Source organism: Schistocerca americana, chromosome 5 (assembly GCF_021461395.2).
Source record: "Schistocerca americana isolate TAMUIC-IGC-003095 chromosome 5, iqSchAmer2.1, whole genome shotgun sequence".
In the NCBI taxonomy this organism is placed as follows: domain Eukaryota; kingdom Metazoa; phylum Arthropoda; class Insecta; order Orthoptera; family Acrididae; genus Schistocerca; species Schistocerca americana.
Window position 1 is genome coordinate 215,430,130 of NC_060123.1, and position 16,253 is coordinate 215,446,382.

Genomic DNA, 16,253 nt, shown 5'->3' on the forward strand with positions numbered 1-16,253 from the left:
ATCCGATTAGGTGCTGGGTTCAGATCTCCATCCAACAGAAAAATTTATGTTTTGTTGTTTGAACTTTTTTACTTGTGAGTGAAACCAGATCTAACATGTTGCATGCTTAGTTAACAGGGTTGATAGTTGCTTGATAGGAGTGCTAGTCCAGTACAAACATTTTTGTCATGTAATTTCAAGTACAGATTTGCTGAGTGATACTGGCTAGAAGTTAGATATTTCTTGCCCCTTCATACCTAGTCAGCAATGGTGATTAGTAATATATCGAGTCTCATTCAGGCACAAAAGCTTTGTTGCAAAGCTTTTGCGAGCAGTGCTGGGTTTGAATCCATATCCAAAACAAAATGGGTCATCATGTCATTTAAAGTTCAAACATATGCACAACAACTAGCTCCTCAGGAATAATTTAGATTTTAAGGGTAATAGTTGACTTTTGCACTGCACATAGACCCTTGTGCCATCACGAGCACAGAAAGTTATTTGCGACAAACTTTTGATAGTGAGGTTTCCATAGAGTGCTTGACACTGTTAATTGAGGTTTTTCTAATCAGTTAGTTCATTAACCAGTTAATGCAATACAAATTGCTAAGCAAACGATATTTAATAGGTGGTTGCTAAACCTTTTATAGAGCAAGAATATTTCAAATTACTATAGAACTTTGGGATTCCAGATATTCTTGCAAAATACCTTATTCACAAAAAAAAAGTTCTGAATAAGGATTACAGTATGATTTCTATGGTAGTGTTATGGGTGTTAGTTGTCTCAGGTGCTAATGAGAAATGTCACGTATTACATTAAATTTGATTTTACAAGTTTTATCTCTAACAATGTGTTTCCTGATATTTAAACTATTGTCATATTAATTTACACCTGGACTTATTGCCACAAGAACAGTGTTATCTACCAGTCACTTATGGTTATCATTTTGTGCAGTCAAACAACAGTACCGAAAAGAGATTATAGGATGTGCAAGAAAGTTATCTTATGTGGGCTGCATTCAAATCGGGTGGAACACAACTCAGCTTGTTGAGATACTTTTGGCTGTATTAGTATGAAACATTTGACTGTAAGGGCAAATGTATATAAACACTGGAAAATCAAGAATCATTTTTATGATTTGTTGGTCTCCAAATACAGGGAATGTGAATAAGATATTTATTTATTAACTTATACTAGTTGCATAAGAACTAACGTATGGGAAATCTTTTCCAGTAATATATCAAATGTCAGACCATGAATGTGTATCAAGTTCCAACAGTTATTTCTTGTTCAACCTCAGCTTTCTGAATATGTTTGATACTCTGTATATCAGTTTATCATCCACCTTTGTTTTCTTTTACTTGAAAGAAATGAGAACAGTATGGTCTTCTTTACCTTAAATTTCGAACCACACTAAGTATTGCACATTTTCATCAAGTAATCTAGGTAGAAATTCAATAATAGTGCATAACAGTATTGCACAGTTATAGTGACAGTGTTCCATGTGATGGATGCACAGGCCAGTCGTGTGTATGATTAGCTGCAACATGAAGACATCATGCACCTGGAGAGGGCAATTCATTCCACAGACTTAAATTCAACAGAACATGCATGGTATGCTGTAGACCAAAAGGTTGCAGCTGTGATGGCACAAGCATGGAGCATTGTTGAACTCCAGGTAGCAGTTGTCCCTCACTGGATGGTGTTACCCTAATCCGTGATGGATTCCTGATCCACAGTTGGGAAGTTATTCTGCATCCTGTATTGCCATGCAGGTTCATGACACTTCGTATTGACACCCCCAAAGGACAAACACAATGCACATTATAAGTGCCACTCTCAGCTCAGCACTAGTTTTCTGGCATACATGGTATATATATTCACATGTCATAATGTTGCCGGGGCACCTTTCAGTGCACACATTATAGTTGAGCTATACGTGAAACAATGTATCTAAAGGATTCCATAACTTAAAGATTTCACTGTGTGCATGTTTACTACAAATGTGTTTCAAGCTGTTTGCCTAACAGTTTGTGTTTGGTTCTCTCTTCCTTTCCATTCAAAATTTTCATTGGAGAGCTAAAGCCTCTCTGATCTCGTTCAGGTAATTGGGCCTATTTGTCTGTGTCAAAAGAGCTCAATCATGTCTCTGTTTCAAATGTATTAAGTCAGTTTCAGAACAATAAAAATTTAGACGTCATACTGATGTCATTCTTTGTTGAGATCACTGTTAAAACTATTCAAATGTGATTGCAGGTTGTTTCCACAAACAGTATTTAAGAGTGTCTAACAGTAGCATTAGCAAAACTGATTTTTTTCTGGCAAGTCAAAATTTTGTGGAATAGGCTCTTATTGGTTTCTCTGTTTCCTTCACAGCTTTAATTGTAGTGAGTCACAGGAAGTCCAAGTTCATCTGTTGGTTTCGCTGCACGTGCAAGTACTACAGCAATATTTTTTTTTCCTTACCATAATAGATTCTCTTTCATAGAAAAATGAAAGAAACTGCTTGCATTATAACTAGTGCATTGTTTGTGACACTGTATGTACAATACATTGGCTGACTGATAAAAATAAGTATTTAATTATCACTGCTTTAGTATTTACTAATCACAGCTCAATGTTTAATCAGGAACTAACTTAAGATATATTCATTTATCATTAATCTCTTTTTGTTCAGACATTTTCTATAGGTATGGATAACAGTCCAGACATTATTCATGCAAGAAAAGTGGCTGAGTATCTGGGGACAGAGCACCATCAAGTCCTATTTACCCCTGAGGATGTAAGACAAGTGCTGGATGATGTCATACATACTCTCGAGACCTTTGACATTACAACTATACGGGCTTCTGTGGGTGAGTCTTGCATTGCATAAAATGGTCAACAGCATTTATTCATTCATTCATTCGTTCATTTACTTTCCATCATGAAGGAGAGCATACATGGGTGTGGAATTAATCAAGTTAGACATCAACAAAGAAAGAAAGAAATTTTTGACAAAATAATTTAATTGGATAGACAAAAATCTACTCACCAAGTGTTGGCAGAATACACACATAAAAGGAGGTTATAATCAGGCAAGCTTTCAGAGCCAGTGGTTCCTTCTTCAGGCAGAAGTGGTGAAGGAAAAGGACTGGAGATGTATAGGAGAAGGTAGATTTCAGGGAAGTCAGCCAGAACTGTGGACCAGGGGAGACTTACCGGATGGGATGAGAAGGAAAATCTGCCCCTTTTTCTAGACCCTTCTGCCTGAAGAAGGAGCCACTGGCTCTGAAAGCTTGCCTTATTATAACCTTCTTTTATGTGTATGTTCAGCTGCCACTTGGTGAGTAGATTATTTTATCTATCCAATTAAATTATTTTGTCAGTTATACATTAAGATGGCAGAAGCAGAAACTGCAGTCTATTCCTGTAACAACAAATTATGTCTAGTACTAACATACTCAGACTGATAATTATGAGAATATCTTCTACATTACTTTATATACATGTATGTATAATAGAAGAAAAATAGCTACTTTGAAAGGAACCAAGCCTCTTCTCTTGTACACTCAGATTGCTATTTGTATCTAAGCTTTTATTTAATTTTACTACTATCAGCTCTATATACCAGAAAGGGAGATTGATCTAATACAAACATTATGGTTCCACTAAATTTACATTGCAGAGTTCAAATAGTCTACTTTTTATTTTATTTTTTTTATGCCCGCTTTCACACCAGAGTATAAACTCCATTCTGAATCCTGAAGAGGAATGCATAGTCTATATGAAAATTATTTCTTCTTCTAGTATTGTGGTTGTGAAGTATGCAGTTCATTGTAAATTAACTTTTGTTATTAACTGCAAGTACTATTAGGGAATGTACACTCGTGTCCAAAACAGAACACCATGAATGACTAGAGATAGGACGTCCATATTTGCAGGACATGTGCATTAGTGTATTCTGCAGAAATAATTGGCATTTCAGTCACTCGGTTCGTGATGTGTCCGTTGCCTAGAGGACACAGTCCATCACGGGCCCTGGTAACTTATTCCATGCGTGATGGCAGTGAGATGTATAAGGCACGAATTGCATCCTTAGGTACACCCATCCATGCTACATTCACGTGGTTTCAAAGTTCATCTGTGGTAGTTGGCATTAGGTCACAGCACTGCACCCATTGTTTCACCATATCCAACATCTTTTTGATTGGCAATAAGTGTGGTGATCTGACCAGATAGAGCAAAAAATCTGACATTCTGTGACCCTAAGAAGGCACATATTCATGCAGCAGCGTGTGGTAATGCATTGTCTTGCTGAAAAATGACAACTCAGGTAATGTGCAGAAAGGATATTGCTGTGGGTCGCAGAATGTCATTCACATAAGTCACACTGGTCACAATGCTCTGGACATGCACCAGCTGTGATTTGTGGTTGTATCCAACAGCACCCCACATCATAAGGCCTTGAGTTGGCACTGTTTGTCTTGTGTAAATGCAGTCATTGTGATGCTGCTCCCCCTTCTGCAGCAAACCATTTTCAAACAAACAGAACCTGGATTCATCCAAAAACACCATCTGGCACCAATCTTGTCCCCAGTGACACCTTTCCATACACCATTGCCATATAGCATGTTTCTGCACATTCTTCAAAGGTTAGCAGAGAAGTGGACAATGTGCACGTAACCCACACCATAATAAATGGTGACAAACTGTCACCCATTATAGTGTATAATGTGTTACACTGTACTGCTGTTGCACCATAGAACCATCTTGTTGTGTTCTACTGCCTTAGGTGAACCATTCCGCACACACACATTGGACTACTGTAACACTTTGTCCCACACAAGCAGCAATTTTCTGGTTGGATGCATCATATTCTCTCATGTCAATTATGTGCCCTCTTTCAGACTGACTGATTTTACGGCACGGTTCATGCATACATCTGCAATACGTCATATACATCTGCTCAAGTCACACTGATCCATTACTTTCAGTTTACAGCAACAATGAGAGCCACAGGCACATTTTACCACATGTAGTGTTGCTGTGCGATATCGATGTTGACCCTAAACCCATGTACTGACACAGTTCAAATGCTAATAATTTCTGCAGAACATACTAATGTACTTGTCCTGTGAATATGAATGTCCTATCTCTAGTTGTTCGAGGTGTTCTGTGTTTTCTGAATATGAGTGTATGTATTGCATGGAAGTGTCCCTGAAGAGGCTTCTGCAAGGGGTTTGATTGTCAGACTTCCACAAAATTCTTATTCCACCCTCCGTAGGATAAATAATTTTTCTACCTTAAGTGCATAGTCTCAAGAAGTTTATGCCATAGGACAGTATTGAGTGAAAATATGCAAAATATGTTAGCAATCCTGTTTCCAGGTCAGCATGGTGAGAAAGATTTCTCAGTGCAAAGTAGGTAGAATTGAAGTTTTTGGTTGAATTATCCATAATCTAGTATAAGCATAATTTATTATCCATCCAGATGCCTGGGGACTTCACACATAGAACCTCATTCAGCATTTGCCCATTGATCTCTAGTTGCGGTACTTGCAAGTAATTTTTATTTGTTTTAAATTTCATAATATATATTTTTGTAAGATTAAGGGTAAAGCTGTTTCCTGTGAACCAGTAGTGAATCTGTTCCTCTATTCTCCTGTCTGAGTCTGGTATGGATGTGTTTGTGCCATTTATCAGTGTACTTGTGTCATCAGTATACATCACAGCTTTTTAAGGGTTCTGCAATATCCTGAGTAAATCATTTGTACAGTCAAGATGAAGAGGGGGCCAAGTATAGAACTTTGTGGGGTACCATGATTAATGTCTCTCTTCTCTGAATTTAGTCTAATTCCTGTTATTTCATATGTTAAGTGACCCTCTGTTTTTTAGTGTCAAGATATGACTCCATCCATGCAAAAAGAAATGTCTTTAATGTCATAACATTTTTGATTCCCCAAATATAATATTATCATCTGTACAGTAGAAGGCCTTGGCAAGATCACAAAAAAATGCCATCATGGTAATTTTTCTTGTTTACTTGTAAGAGAACTGAGTTTGTGAGAGCTTATATTGTGTCCTCAGCAGAGAAGCGTTATAGAAACCAAGGTCATTCTCCAAAAGATGACTCAATATTCTGTTGTAACCTCCTTCTCAAAGATCTTGGAGCATCTGGGGAGGAGTGATATGGACATATATTTAAAGGTTAGTTGCTTATCTCCATTTATGTAAATGGGGGTTACTACTACATGCTTCAGCCTTTACAGAATTAAACCCTGACTCCATGACGGATTATTAATGTAATTCATTGGGCTGCTGCCGACACAGCATAAGAGTTACTTTGGCTGAAATAGTATTTTTATGATCTCTCTAACAGTTGAGCTGGCAGAACTGAAGTACGATGGTAGAGCATTTGGTGCTTAGATAAGCAAGTATAATAGATCTGTTTTCAATAGACTGTTTCTTGTCTTATTGTTTTTGGTTACTGATAGGAAGAATTCATCGAATTTAATATGCAATTATTTGAATTTAATATTATCTGTCTCTTCCACACTCTGTTAATCCATGATTTCATACCAGCCTTGTCCATCCAATCCTTGTCATGTCTATGAACAGATACACCTGGTGATATATCAGATGGTTTTGGCATTGTTTTGCACTTGAAAATGATCATTAGATAAGTTTAGTACTGTCAGCAGAGCATGAAAAGACTCAGTGTAGTCCATATTTTCATGTCCACTTGTTTCTATAGTCAAACAATGGAAAATCCAGGATGGAATGTAACAAGTGTGGTTTCAGTTGCCTGAGACTGCAGACGTGTGTGTGTGTGTGTGTGTGTGTGTGTGTGTGTGTGTGTGTGTGTGTGTGTATTGTTGACAAAGGCCTTAATGGCCAAAAGCTATAATTGTGTGAATATTTTTGTTGTGCGTATCATGACTCAGTATCTCCACTATATGTTTCTATAGTCACAGTTTTAGCACCTTTCATGGCAACGGTTCTGACACTTGGCACATCAGATGTCAGAGGAGTTTCATCCAGATTCACTATTTGGCTTACAAGGAGAGGCCGTCTACTCGTCATCGCTGAATTCATCCAAATAAATGGTACATGTAGGGCTTGGTGAGACATGAAAGTGCCCAAAGTGGGAAATTTAGATAGCCAAGCATTTAGGAAATGAAAGGAATTTTGATATGGATTTATGAACATGAGCACCTTATCAGTTGTCCCTGTGACAAAATGTTTAGGAAGCGGTGTTTGGCTCAGCAGTAGGAGAATGGATTCGTATTGAAAGGCTCATGGGTTCAACTCCACCCAGCGGCAAATATTTTTGTGCTCATTGGCAAATATACAATGAACTGCTCCAAGATGAAGATGGATTGCCTACGTGCAGTATCAAAGTAATACCCCCCCAAATGTATGCCACTAGTGCAACCCTGCGATGTATATTTTTATCATCAGCTAAAAAACCTAATAAAATTGTCAAAACTGCACTTACCTCATTGAGAAAGAAGAAGAAATCACTTCGTGAGAAGCTTGCATCAAACTACATTTCATTATACATCACCAGCTATCCTTGCAGTTATTCAGTGACATGCTGCATTACACATGGTTCACTGCTGGACTGTGTGATGAAGGAAGCTGTCTTCAGAATGTCATTCAAGTTTGTTTTTCTATGGAGACATTAAAATAATCACGTCACACCAAAAAGGTGGCATTTATAATGTGCGCAAGATGCGGTCAGAATTATTCCTTCCCCTATTTCTTTGCTGAGTATCAGCCCAGTACATGTAATTGATCAATTGCAAAAGAATGGAAGAATCGATTTACATCTACATCCATACTCCGCAAGCCAACTGACAGTGTGTGGCGGAGGGTACCTGGAGTACCTCTATCGGTTCTCCCTTCTATTCCAGTCTCGTATTGTTCCCGTGTACACATTAACTACCATCCCTTTTTAAATGTTTGCAGTCCCGCATTTCATTCTATGCCTATACTTTTTATGCTTTTATAAATTAATAAAATAACATATATGATTTTGCAGTTAACTGTGATGTCAGTAGTGTACGCATTGCCAAGGAGCACAAAAATATTTACCACCAGGCAGAGTCAAACCTGTGGCCCTTTCAATGCAAATCCGATCTCTTACTGCTGAACAAAAACATCGCTTCCTAAACACACTGTTACAGGCATAATTGATGAGGTGCACATGGTGATAAAGCTGTATCAAAATTCCTTTTATTTCCTTACGCTTGGACGATTTTAGTTTTTGCCAATCAGTCCTCTATTTGCACATTTAATCTTCCTCACTTGTTTTCAGTTCTTCTTTACTAACCCGCCAATCAGAAATAGTTCTTTCTGTTGGTGGAGCGCCAAAGTGCCGCTCAAGTGCTCTGTTTCCATGTTCTTCTGCATATGATATTACTTTCAGTGTGTAGCCTGCATCACATTAATACCTTTTATATTTTTCCATTACAAAACTAACTACTAACAAAAATATTGTACTTACCGATAACACAAATCACTTTCAATTCAAGTTCGCTGGCACCATAGACTGCAATTATGTATCGTAGGCTAGACAGTGTTCTGGGTTTGTGATAGCAGGGTGGGAGGGAGACAGTGTTAGCAACTTTTTGAATCCCCGCAGCTCGTGTTTGTCGTATTGGTGCAGTGCTACTGCCAGTTGAATCCAGAATCCAATGTTGCCAGGTAGAGATACACTCCTGGAAATGGAAAAAAGAACACATTGACACCTGTGTGTCAGACCCACCATACTTGCTCCGGACACTGCAAGAGGGCTGTACAAGCAATGATCACACGCACGGCACAGCGGACACACCAGGTACCGCGGTGTTGGCCGTCGAATGGCGCTAGCTGCGCAGCATTTGTGCACCGCCGCCGTCAGTGTCAGCCAGTTTGCCATGGCATACGGAGCTCCATCGCAGTCTTTAACACTGGTAGCATGCCGCGACAGCGTGGACGTGAACCGTATGTGCAGTTGACGGACTTTGAGCGAGGGCGTATAGTGGGCATGCGGGAGGCCGGGTGGACGTACCGCCGAATTGCTCAACACATGGGGCGTGAGGTCTCCACAGTACATCGATGTTGTCGCCAGTGGTAGGCGGAAGGTGCACGTGCCCATCGACCTGGGACCGGACTGCAGCGACGCATGGATGCACGCCAAGACCGTAGGATCCTACGCAGTGCCGTAGGGGACCGCACCGCCACTTCCCAGCAAATTAGGGACACTGTTGCTCCTGGGGTATCGGCGAGGACCATTCGCAACCGTCTCCATGCAGCTGGGCTACGGTCCCGCACACCGTTAGGCCGTCTTCCGCTCACGCCCCAACATCGTGCAGCCCGCCTCCAGTGGTGTCGCGACAGGCGTGAATGGAGGGACAAATGGAGACGTGTCGTCTTCAGCGATGAGAGTCGCTTCTGCCTTGGTGCCAATGATGGTCGTATGCGTGTTTGGCGCCGTGCAGGTGAGCGCCACAATCAGGACTGCATACGACCGAGGCACACAGGGCCAACACCCGGCATCATGGTGTGGGGAGCGATCTCCTACACTGGCCGTACACCACTGGTGATCGTCGAGGGGACACTGAATAGTGCACGGTACATCCAAACCGTCATCGAACCCATCGTTCTACCATTCCTAGACCGGCAAGGGAACTTGCTGTTCCAACAGGACAATGCACGTCCGCATGTATCCCGTGCCACCCAACGTGCTCTAGAAGGTGTAAGTCAACTACCCTGGCCAGCAAGATCTCTGGATCTGTCCCCCATTGAGCATGTTTGGGACTGGATAAAGCGTCGTCTCACGCGGTCTGCACGTCCAGCACGAACGCTGGTCCAACTGAGGCGCCAGGTGGAAATGGCATGGCAAGCCGTTCCACAGGACTACATCCAGCATCTCTACGATCGTCTCCATGGGAGAATAGCAGCCTGCATTGCTGCGAAAGGTGGATATACACTGTACTAGTGCCGACATTGTGCATGCTCTGTTGCCTGTGTCTATGTGCCTGTGGTTCTGTCAGTGTGATCATGTGATGTATCTGACCCCAGGAATGTGTCAATAAAGTTTCCCCTTCCTGGGACAATGAATTCACGGTGTTCTTATTTCAATTTCCAGGAGTGTAGGTTTCCCATGGCATCAAATATACAGCTGTTTTTAAGACTTTTGGGAATTTTAAATCAAACACTGGACATTTTATATTAATTTTGGGGATAATATGTACCTGAATTCTGAATGCAATTTTTTGAAGAAAAAAGTGCCTCTTATAGTCCGTTAAATATGGTACTTTAGTTTGTGTGTCTGGGCAAAATTATCTAAACTTCCTTCACCCAAAACTCTGTTGCTTTAATGGCCTTGTCAGAGCACAAAAATAGATCATCTGCGGTGCAAAGGAACTCCATCCATGGGCACATGAGCAAATCTTCAATCATCTGTGTGTCTCCACATTCACACTGATCATCTTCAGAGTAGCCCCACTTAACCATGTTTGCTTTGCATTTTGTGACTCCTTTTCTTAATCTATTCACTGCTCTCCATTTACTGTACAGTAGTTGCTGCCATTTTGTGTTTCCTCTTTGGGGTGCAGGTTTTTATTGTACAGAGAGTTCAACCATAAAGATAGGGGGTGGGTCTCGGGTTGGCCTTCTAACAGTACTGCCCATTGAATAAAGTTCTTCCTCGACTTAAGACAAGTTGGAACTGTTTAGTGGTCATACATTATGTGCCATGGGTCAATTTACCACTTTTTTGTCTCTATTTCACTGGCTATTTTGCATCTCATATTTGGTGGTGCTATGGCTGCAAGTTGATAAGTTTTGTGGACAGGTGTAGGCCTCAGGCACCTGGTGATAATACTGACAATCTCCTTTAAAGTGACATCTAATTGTGTGGACTGGCAACACACCTCCTTTATTGGTGCCACCTATTCTCTGGCTGCAAAACAGAGTCCCATTGCTAATAATTGAAGAACTTCAGGTTGTGCTCCACATGCTGAACCAGTCAGTTTACTTATAATAGTGTTTCTTGCACATATTTTTCCATTTAGATCAATTCAGCATTTTTTAAATAACAATGTATGGTCTAGGGTGACTACCAAGTATTTTGGTTTGGTGCAGTGTTGTAGTTTAATTCCTCTTCATTGTATTTCCAACTGTCTTGAAGGTGTTACATTGCGCAAGTGGAATGTGCATACTTGCATTTTTTCTGGGTTAGGTTGTAGGTGATTTCCTGCAAGGTATGAAACGCCTCTCACAATTTTCTTTCAACCTCTTCTTCTTCTTCTTCTTCATCTTCTTCTTCTTCTTCCTTCTTGCGCAGTAATGGCAGTGTTGTTTGCTTGTATGAATCTCTATTTCCAGCTGGTCATTTGTGTGCATATTGTACAAAAGAGGAGAAAGAACACTTTCTTGTGATAATCCATTCTTTTTGTTTCTTCATCAGCTTTTCTTTCCTTGGAGGATTACATTGAATCTTTGATTCTGCAATGGGTGCCTCTTAATGTGTAAATCAGTTGAATATCCTTTGTTATTTCGTGAACTTTTGTGAGGAGTAATTGGTGGTTTACTGTATTGTGTGCAGAAGAAAGGCCAACAGAGACAGCAGCAGTTGTCAGTTTCACTTCAAAACTGTCTTCAGTGTGCTGAGTCAAATTTAGTAGTTAACTACAGCGTGCTTTCCCTGGCCTGAATCCAATGTGTTCAGGGGTAAGTTTTGTATCGATTTTGGTTGCTATTCTTGACAGAATTATTCTTTTAAGTAACTTGTGTATGAGGCTGGATAAGGAAATAGGACAGAAACTTTTTGGTCCAATCTGCTGTTTACCAGGCTTTAGTAATGCTATTACTTGTACTTTCCTCCACCATTTGGGATTCTGAAATGTTTCCAAACATCTGTTCATCATCCTCACTAGCCATTCATTAGCTTTTGGATCAGACTGCTTTATTTGTTCAGTTTGCATACCACCAGGGCCTGCAGCTTTATTTTCTTTCAGTTCTTGCATTGCTCTTCCAATTTCTTCAAGTGAGAATAGAGTTTCTAGAGATTCATTCTCTCCTCCTACATTTTGTTTGTGATTCAACCTAGTCATCTTCTGTCTTGTCTTGCCATTCAGGACATTTGGTGAGCAATCTGGTTCAGAGTGATATTTGTACTCAATGCCCATAGGATCATTGCTAAGTTTTTTATCAGCATTGACACTGTTCAACTGTTCTGTTTCATGTCCAGGTTGCATTGTGATTTAGCCCGTATCTTCCTACTTTGTTCAGCTATGTTCCTTCTCACACTTTAAGTGTATCTGCTTTGAAAGGATCTGCATTTTACTTGCTACGATAGTCGCTCAAGAGATCTTGTGAGCATGTTTCAGTGCCAGATGCTATAAATTGCCATTACTGTGTTATTGGGATTTTGTAATTTTTGTTCATATAGTTATTGCATTTTTCATGACCCCGTGAATTATTTTAAAGTACTGCTTGTAGAACACAGTCCTTCTCACACTTGATGAGAGCTAGTCATAAGCATTAAATAATACTCTCTCTCCCTGCTACAAGGTACATTGATCCCAAATGTTAGGTACTTTTTTCTAGGTTTTCATTGTAATTTTCCCTGACTCATAGTAAAGAAAAACTGTGCGTATGCTGTTGTAAGAATATTTTTAAGGAAGACTTAAATTTTTCATCTCCTGTTTGTCCTTGAAAAACTTCTTCTCATTGAAAATCTTGCATATTTTTCCTAAATAGTGTGAGTGAGCCAGCATTTATTATTTTAGTTAAACCACAGTGCTTTACCAACCATCATTTGACCACCATAGTCAGCTGTACTATTTACTGTGTGGTTCACATTTACATCCCGAAAGACTGTTGAATATAGAAATAAATTAGTAATCACTGTGCACTATATGCTACTATTCTTGGTGGGAATGTTGCAGCAGGGATTAAACCAAAGCCTGACATCAGCAACTCAAATTACCCTATAACAGACTTACCGCAGAGGAAATTAATGTGTAAATCTTTGCATACAATCACTTTCAAGTTATTTCTGCTAAGTCTAGTATCCTTCGGAGTTGTTTAATGAAGTTAAAATGTTTGCTGTCGTGGATGTGTAACTTATCAGTAACATTATCTTGTATATTTCAAAGTCTTACTGAGTACCATACTACACTACTGGCCATTAAAATTGCTACACAAAGAAGAAATGCAGATGATAAACGGGTATTCATTGGACAAATATATTATACTAGAACTGACATGTGATTACATTTTCACAAAATTTGGGTGCATAGATCCTGATAAATCATTACCCAGAACAACCACCTCTGGCCATAATAACAGCCTTGATACGCCTGGGCATTGAGTCAAACAGAGCTTGGATGGCATGTACAGGTACAGCTGCCCATGCACCACAGTTCATAAAGAGTAGCGACTGGCGTATTGTGACAAGCCAGTTGCTCAGCCACCATTGACTAGACTTTTCAATTGGTGAGAGATCTGGAGAATGTGCTGGCCAGGGCAGCAGCCGAACATTTTCTGTATCCAGAAAGGCCCGCACAGCACCTGCAACATGCGGTCGTGCATTATGCTGCTGAAATGTAGGGTTTTGCAGGGATCGAATGAACGGTAGTGCAGGGATCGAATGAACGGTAGAGCCATGGGTCGTAACACATCTGAAATGTAACGTCCACTGTTCAAAGTGCTGTCAATGCGAACAAGAGGCGACCGAGACGTGTAACCAATGGCACCCCATACCATCATTCTGGGTTATACGCCGGTATGGCGATGACAAATGCATGCTTCCAATGTGCGTTCACCGCGATGTCGCCAAACACGGATGCGACCATCATGATGCTGTAAACAGAACCTGGATTCATCCGAAGAAATGACGTTTTGCCATTTGTGCACCCAGGTTCGTCGTTGAGTACACCATCGGGATCCAGCATGGTGTTCCTTATTACCCTCCTGAAACCACCGATTCCATATTCTGCCAACAGTCATTGGATCTCGACCAACGCGAGCAGCAATGTCGCGATACGATAAACCGGAATTGCGATATGCTACAATCGGACCTTTATCAAAGTCGGAAACGTGATGGAGCGCATTTCTCCTCCTTACATGAGGCATCACAACAACGTTTCACCAGGCAACGCTGGTCAACCGCTGTTTGTGTATGAGAAATCGGTTGGAAACTTTCCTCATGTCACCATGTTGTAGGTGTCGCCACTGGCGCCAACCTTGTGTGAATGCTCTGAAAAGCTAAGCATTTGCATATCACAGCATCTTCTTCCTGTTGGTTAAATTTCGTGTATGTAGCACGTCATCTTCGTGGTATAGCAATTTTAATTGCCAGTAGTGTTAAAAAAAAAAAAGCACTTCAGGGCAGTATGTCCTTACATCTATGATATGATACTTTATTTCACTTTATTTGTGCATAGCCACTCCCCCTTTCATCATTTTTCACTTAAAATAATGTGTTATTAACTTGTATCTGTCTAGGTGCATCCATTCAATTTATTCAACTTTCATATGAGTTCTATTACGCACAGAACATCCATAGACATACCATCAGATTTTTTAATTTCCTGTAATGACATGAGAAACTCACATTTCTTTTCAAACAAGCTTCTTATGCTTTGATGGGAAAGTTCAAAGGTGTTTTATGTGATTCTTACCCTTTGTGCTGTCAGAGCTGCTATTCACCACTGATTGTTGTAACTGTGTCTACAGTTAATCAGCAGCTCTGTCTTTTGAAAGCATTTACCCTAAAAATGGCATAGTGAAATTGTTGAAAATCACAGACAGTGAGCAGACAGAACTCTGTTTACATTTTGAATGCTTCTGGAAAGTAGCTGTGTGAGTGATCTCTTACTGGAAACATTCAGATGTAGACCATGCAGTTTGTCATGTGACTGTTTGAGGAATGACTCGTTGATCACACTGATCTTTGATGTCCCTCAAAAAAATCGTCAGAACACTAAACACTAAATGAAAATGTGACAATAATGACCTTAAACTAAGACTGAATGAACCTTGATTGAACTGAGGAACCATGTTAGATGGTACTGTGGCTAGCATGCTGGCCTTGCATTTGGGATGACAAAGGTTCAAATCTGTATCTGGCCATCCTGATTTAGGTTTTCCCTGATTTCATTAAATAGCTCCAGGCAACTGCCAGGAGGGTTGCTTAGATAGGACATGGCCAGTTTCCTTCCTTGTCCTTGAAACAATCTGAACTTGTGCTTCATTTCTAATTAATCAGTGCTGAAGGTGTGTTAAACCCCAAGCTTCCTTCCTTACTTCTTTGAACTGAGAATGTTTCAAAATTAAGTCTAAGGCCTTGCAGTCACTACTGTCATCATTTTTATAGTCTTTTAACAGCTAGTATGTATCAAGCTTTGTTAACTTTTTATCTTGTAGTTAATTTACCATAGATGAATACTTTTTCAAAAGATAATATGTCAAATAAGTCAACAGTCTTCATTAAATTCCTTGACATAAATTATATTATAAAGTATTTTTGCTAATATAAATACAAGAGATTTTGCATATGGTTTACTTGTTGTTTTTCTTTTATGAAATTTCGTACTACTTTTACAATTTGATGAATGTTTTCAATTACACTTTCCACCCAAAAAGATCTAAGACTGATTTTATTTTTGGTGTAAGGGATGTCAGCACAAGGTGGCTCCTTGAACTAACCACTGTAAACAACAGATGTGCATTCAACTAGTCTGCTGTGAACAGGTAGTGTTAAGCAGTGGACGTGCAACTGTAGTGTGGCAACATTGTTGTGTTGCAAATTGCAAAGAAGCAACATAATTAAATCAAGTGTTCAAAACATTCTCCGTAATGTTTTGAAGAAGAGAAAAGTGTGTGCAAAGTATATGCCACACATCTTCACTCCTGAACAAAAACAATGATAGTTGGACATCTGGCTTAACAAGGTTAAATTACAAAATGCAGATGCACATGTGCCAGTAGCAGTTGCAAGTTCTGCAGTGATATGCCTAGGAGTGAGATTTCAGTTTCTTTTCACCACTAGGGTGACATATCAATTCTCTAGTAGTGTCGCAGTCCACCTATGACCACTGGCAAGCTTTTGCATAGCATTTCAACCTCCAGTTGCCTTCTTTAATTGCAAGATGACACTTTCAAACACAGCCATTACTGCTGCCACAGTAGTGATACTTTGAATGGCTTTGAGCCCTCCAACTGCTCATTCATGGCTATAAGTACACAAATGATGTCTTGCAGACATGTTGCCATACCATACGGCCTGTTGAATC

At 40.0% G+C, this 16,253-nt stretch overlaps 1 protein-coding gene across 3 annotated transcripts in view; it reads left to right on the plus strand.

Annotated features, from left to right (window-relative positions):
- The window catches only part of LOC124615558 (asparagine synthetase [glutamine-hydrolyzing]), a 231,326-nt gene that overhangs the window by 160,989 nt on the left and 54,084 nt on the right, over positions 1–16,253 (plus strand). For all 3 annotated transcript variants that reach the window (XR_006979801.1, XM_047143533.1, XM_047143534.1), the window contains exon 7: positions 2,658–2,835. Coding sequence is in view for 2 of the 3 variants with exons in the window: in XM_047143533.1 (XP_046999489.1) it covers positions 2,658–2,835 (178 nt within the window). In the remaining variant the exon portion in view is untranslated. The remainder of the gene's footprint in view (positions 1–2,657; positions 2,836–16,253) is intronic.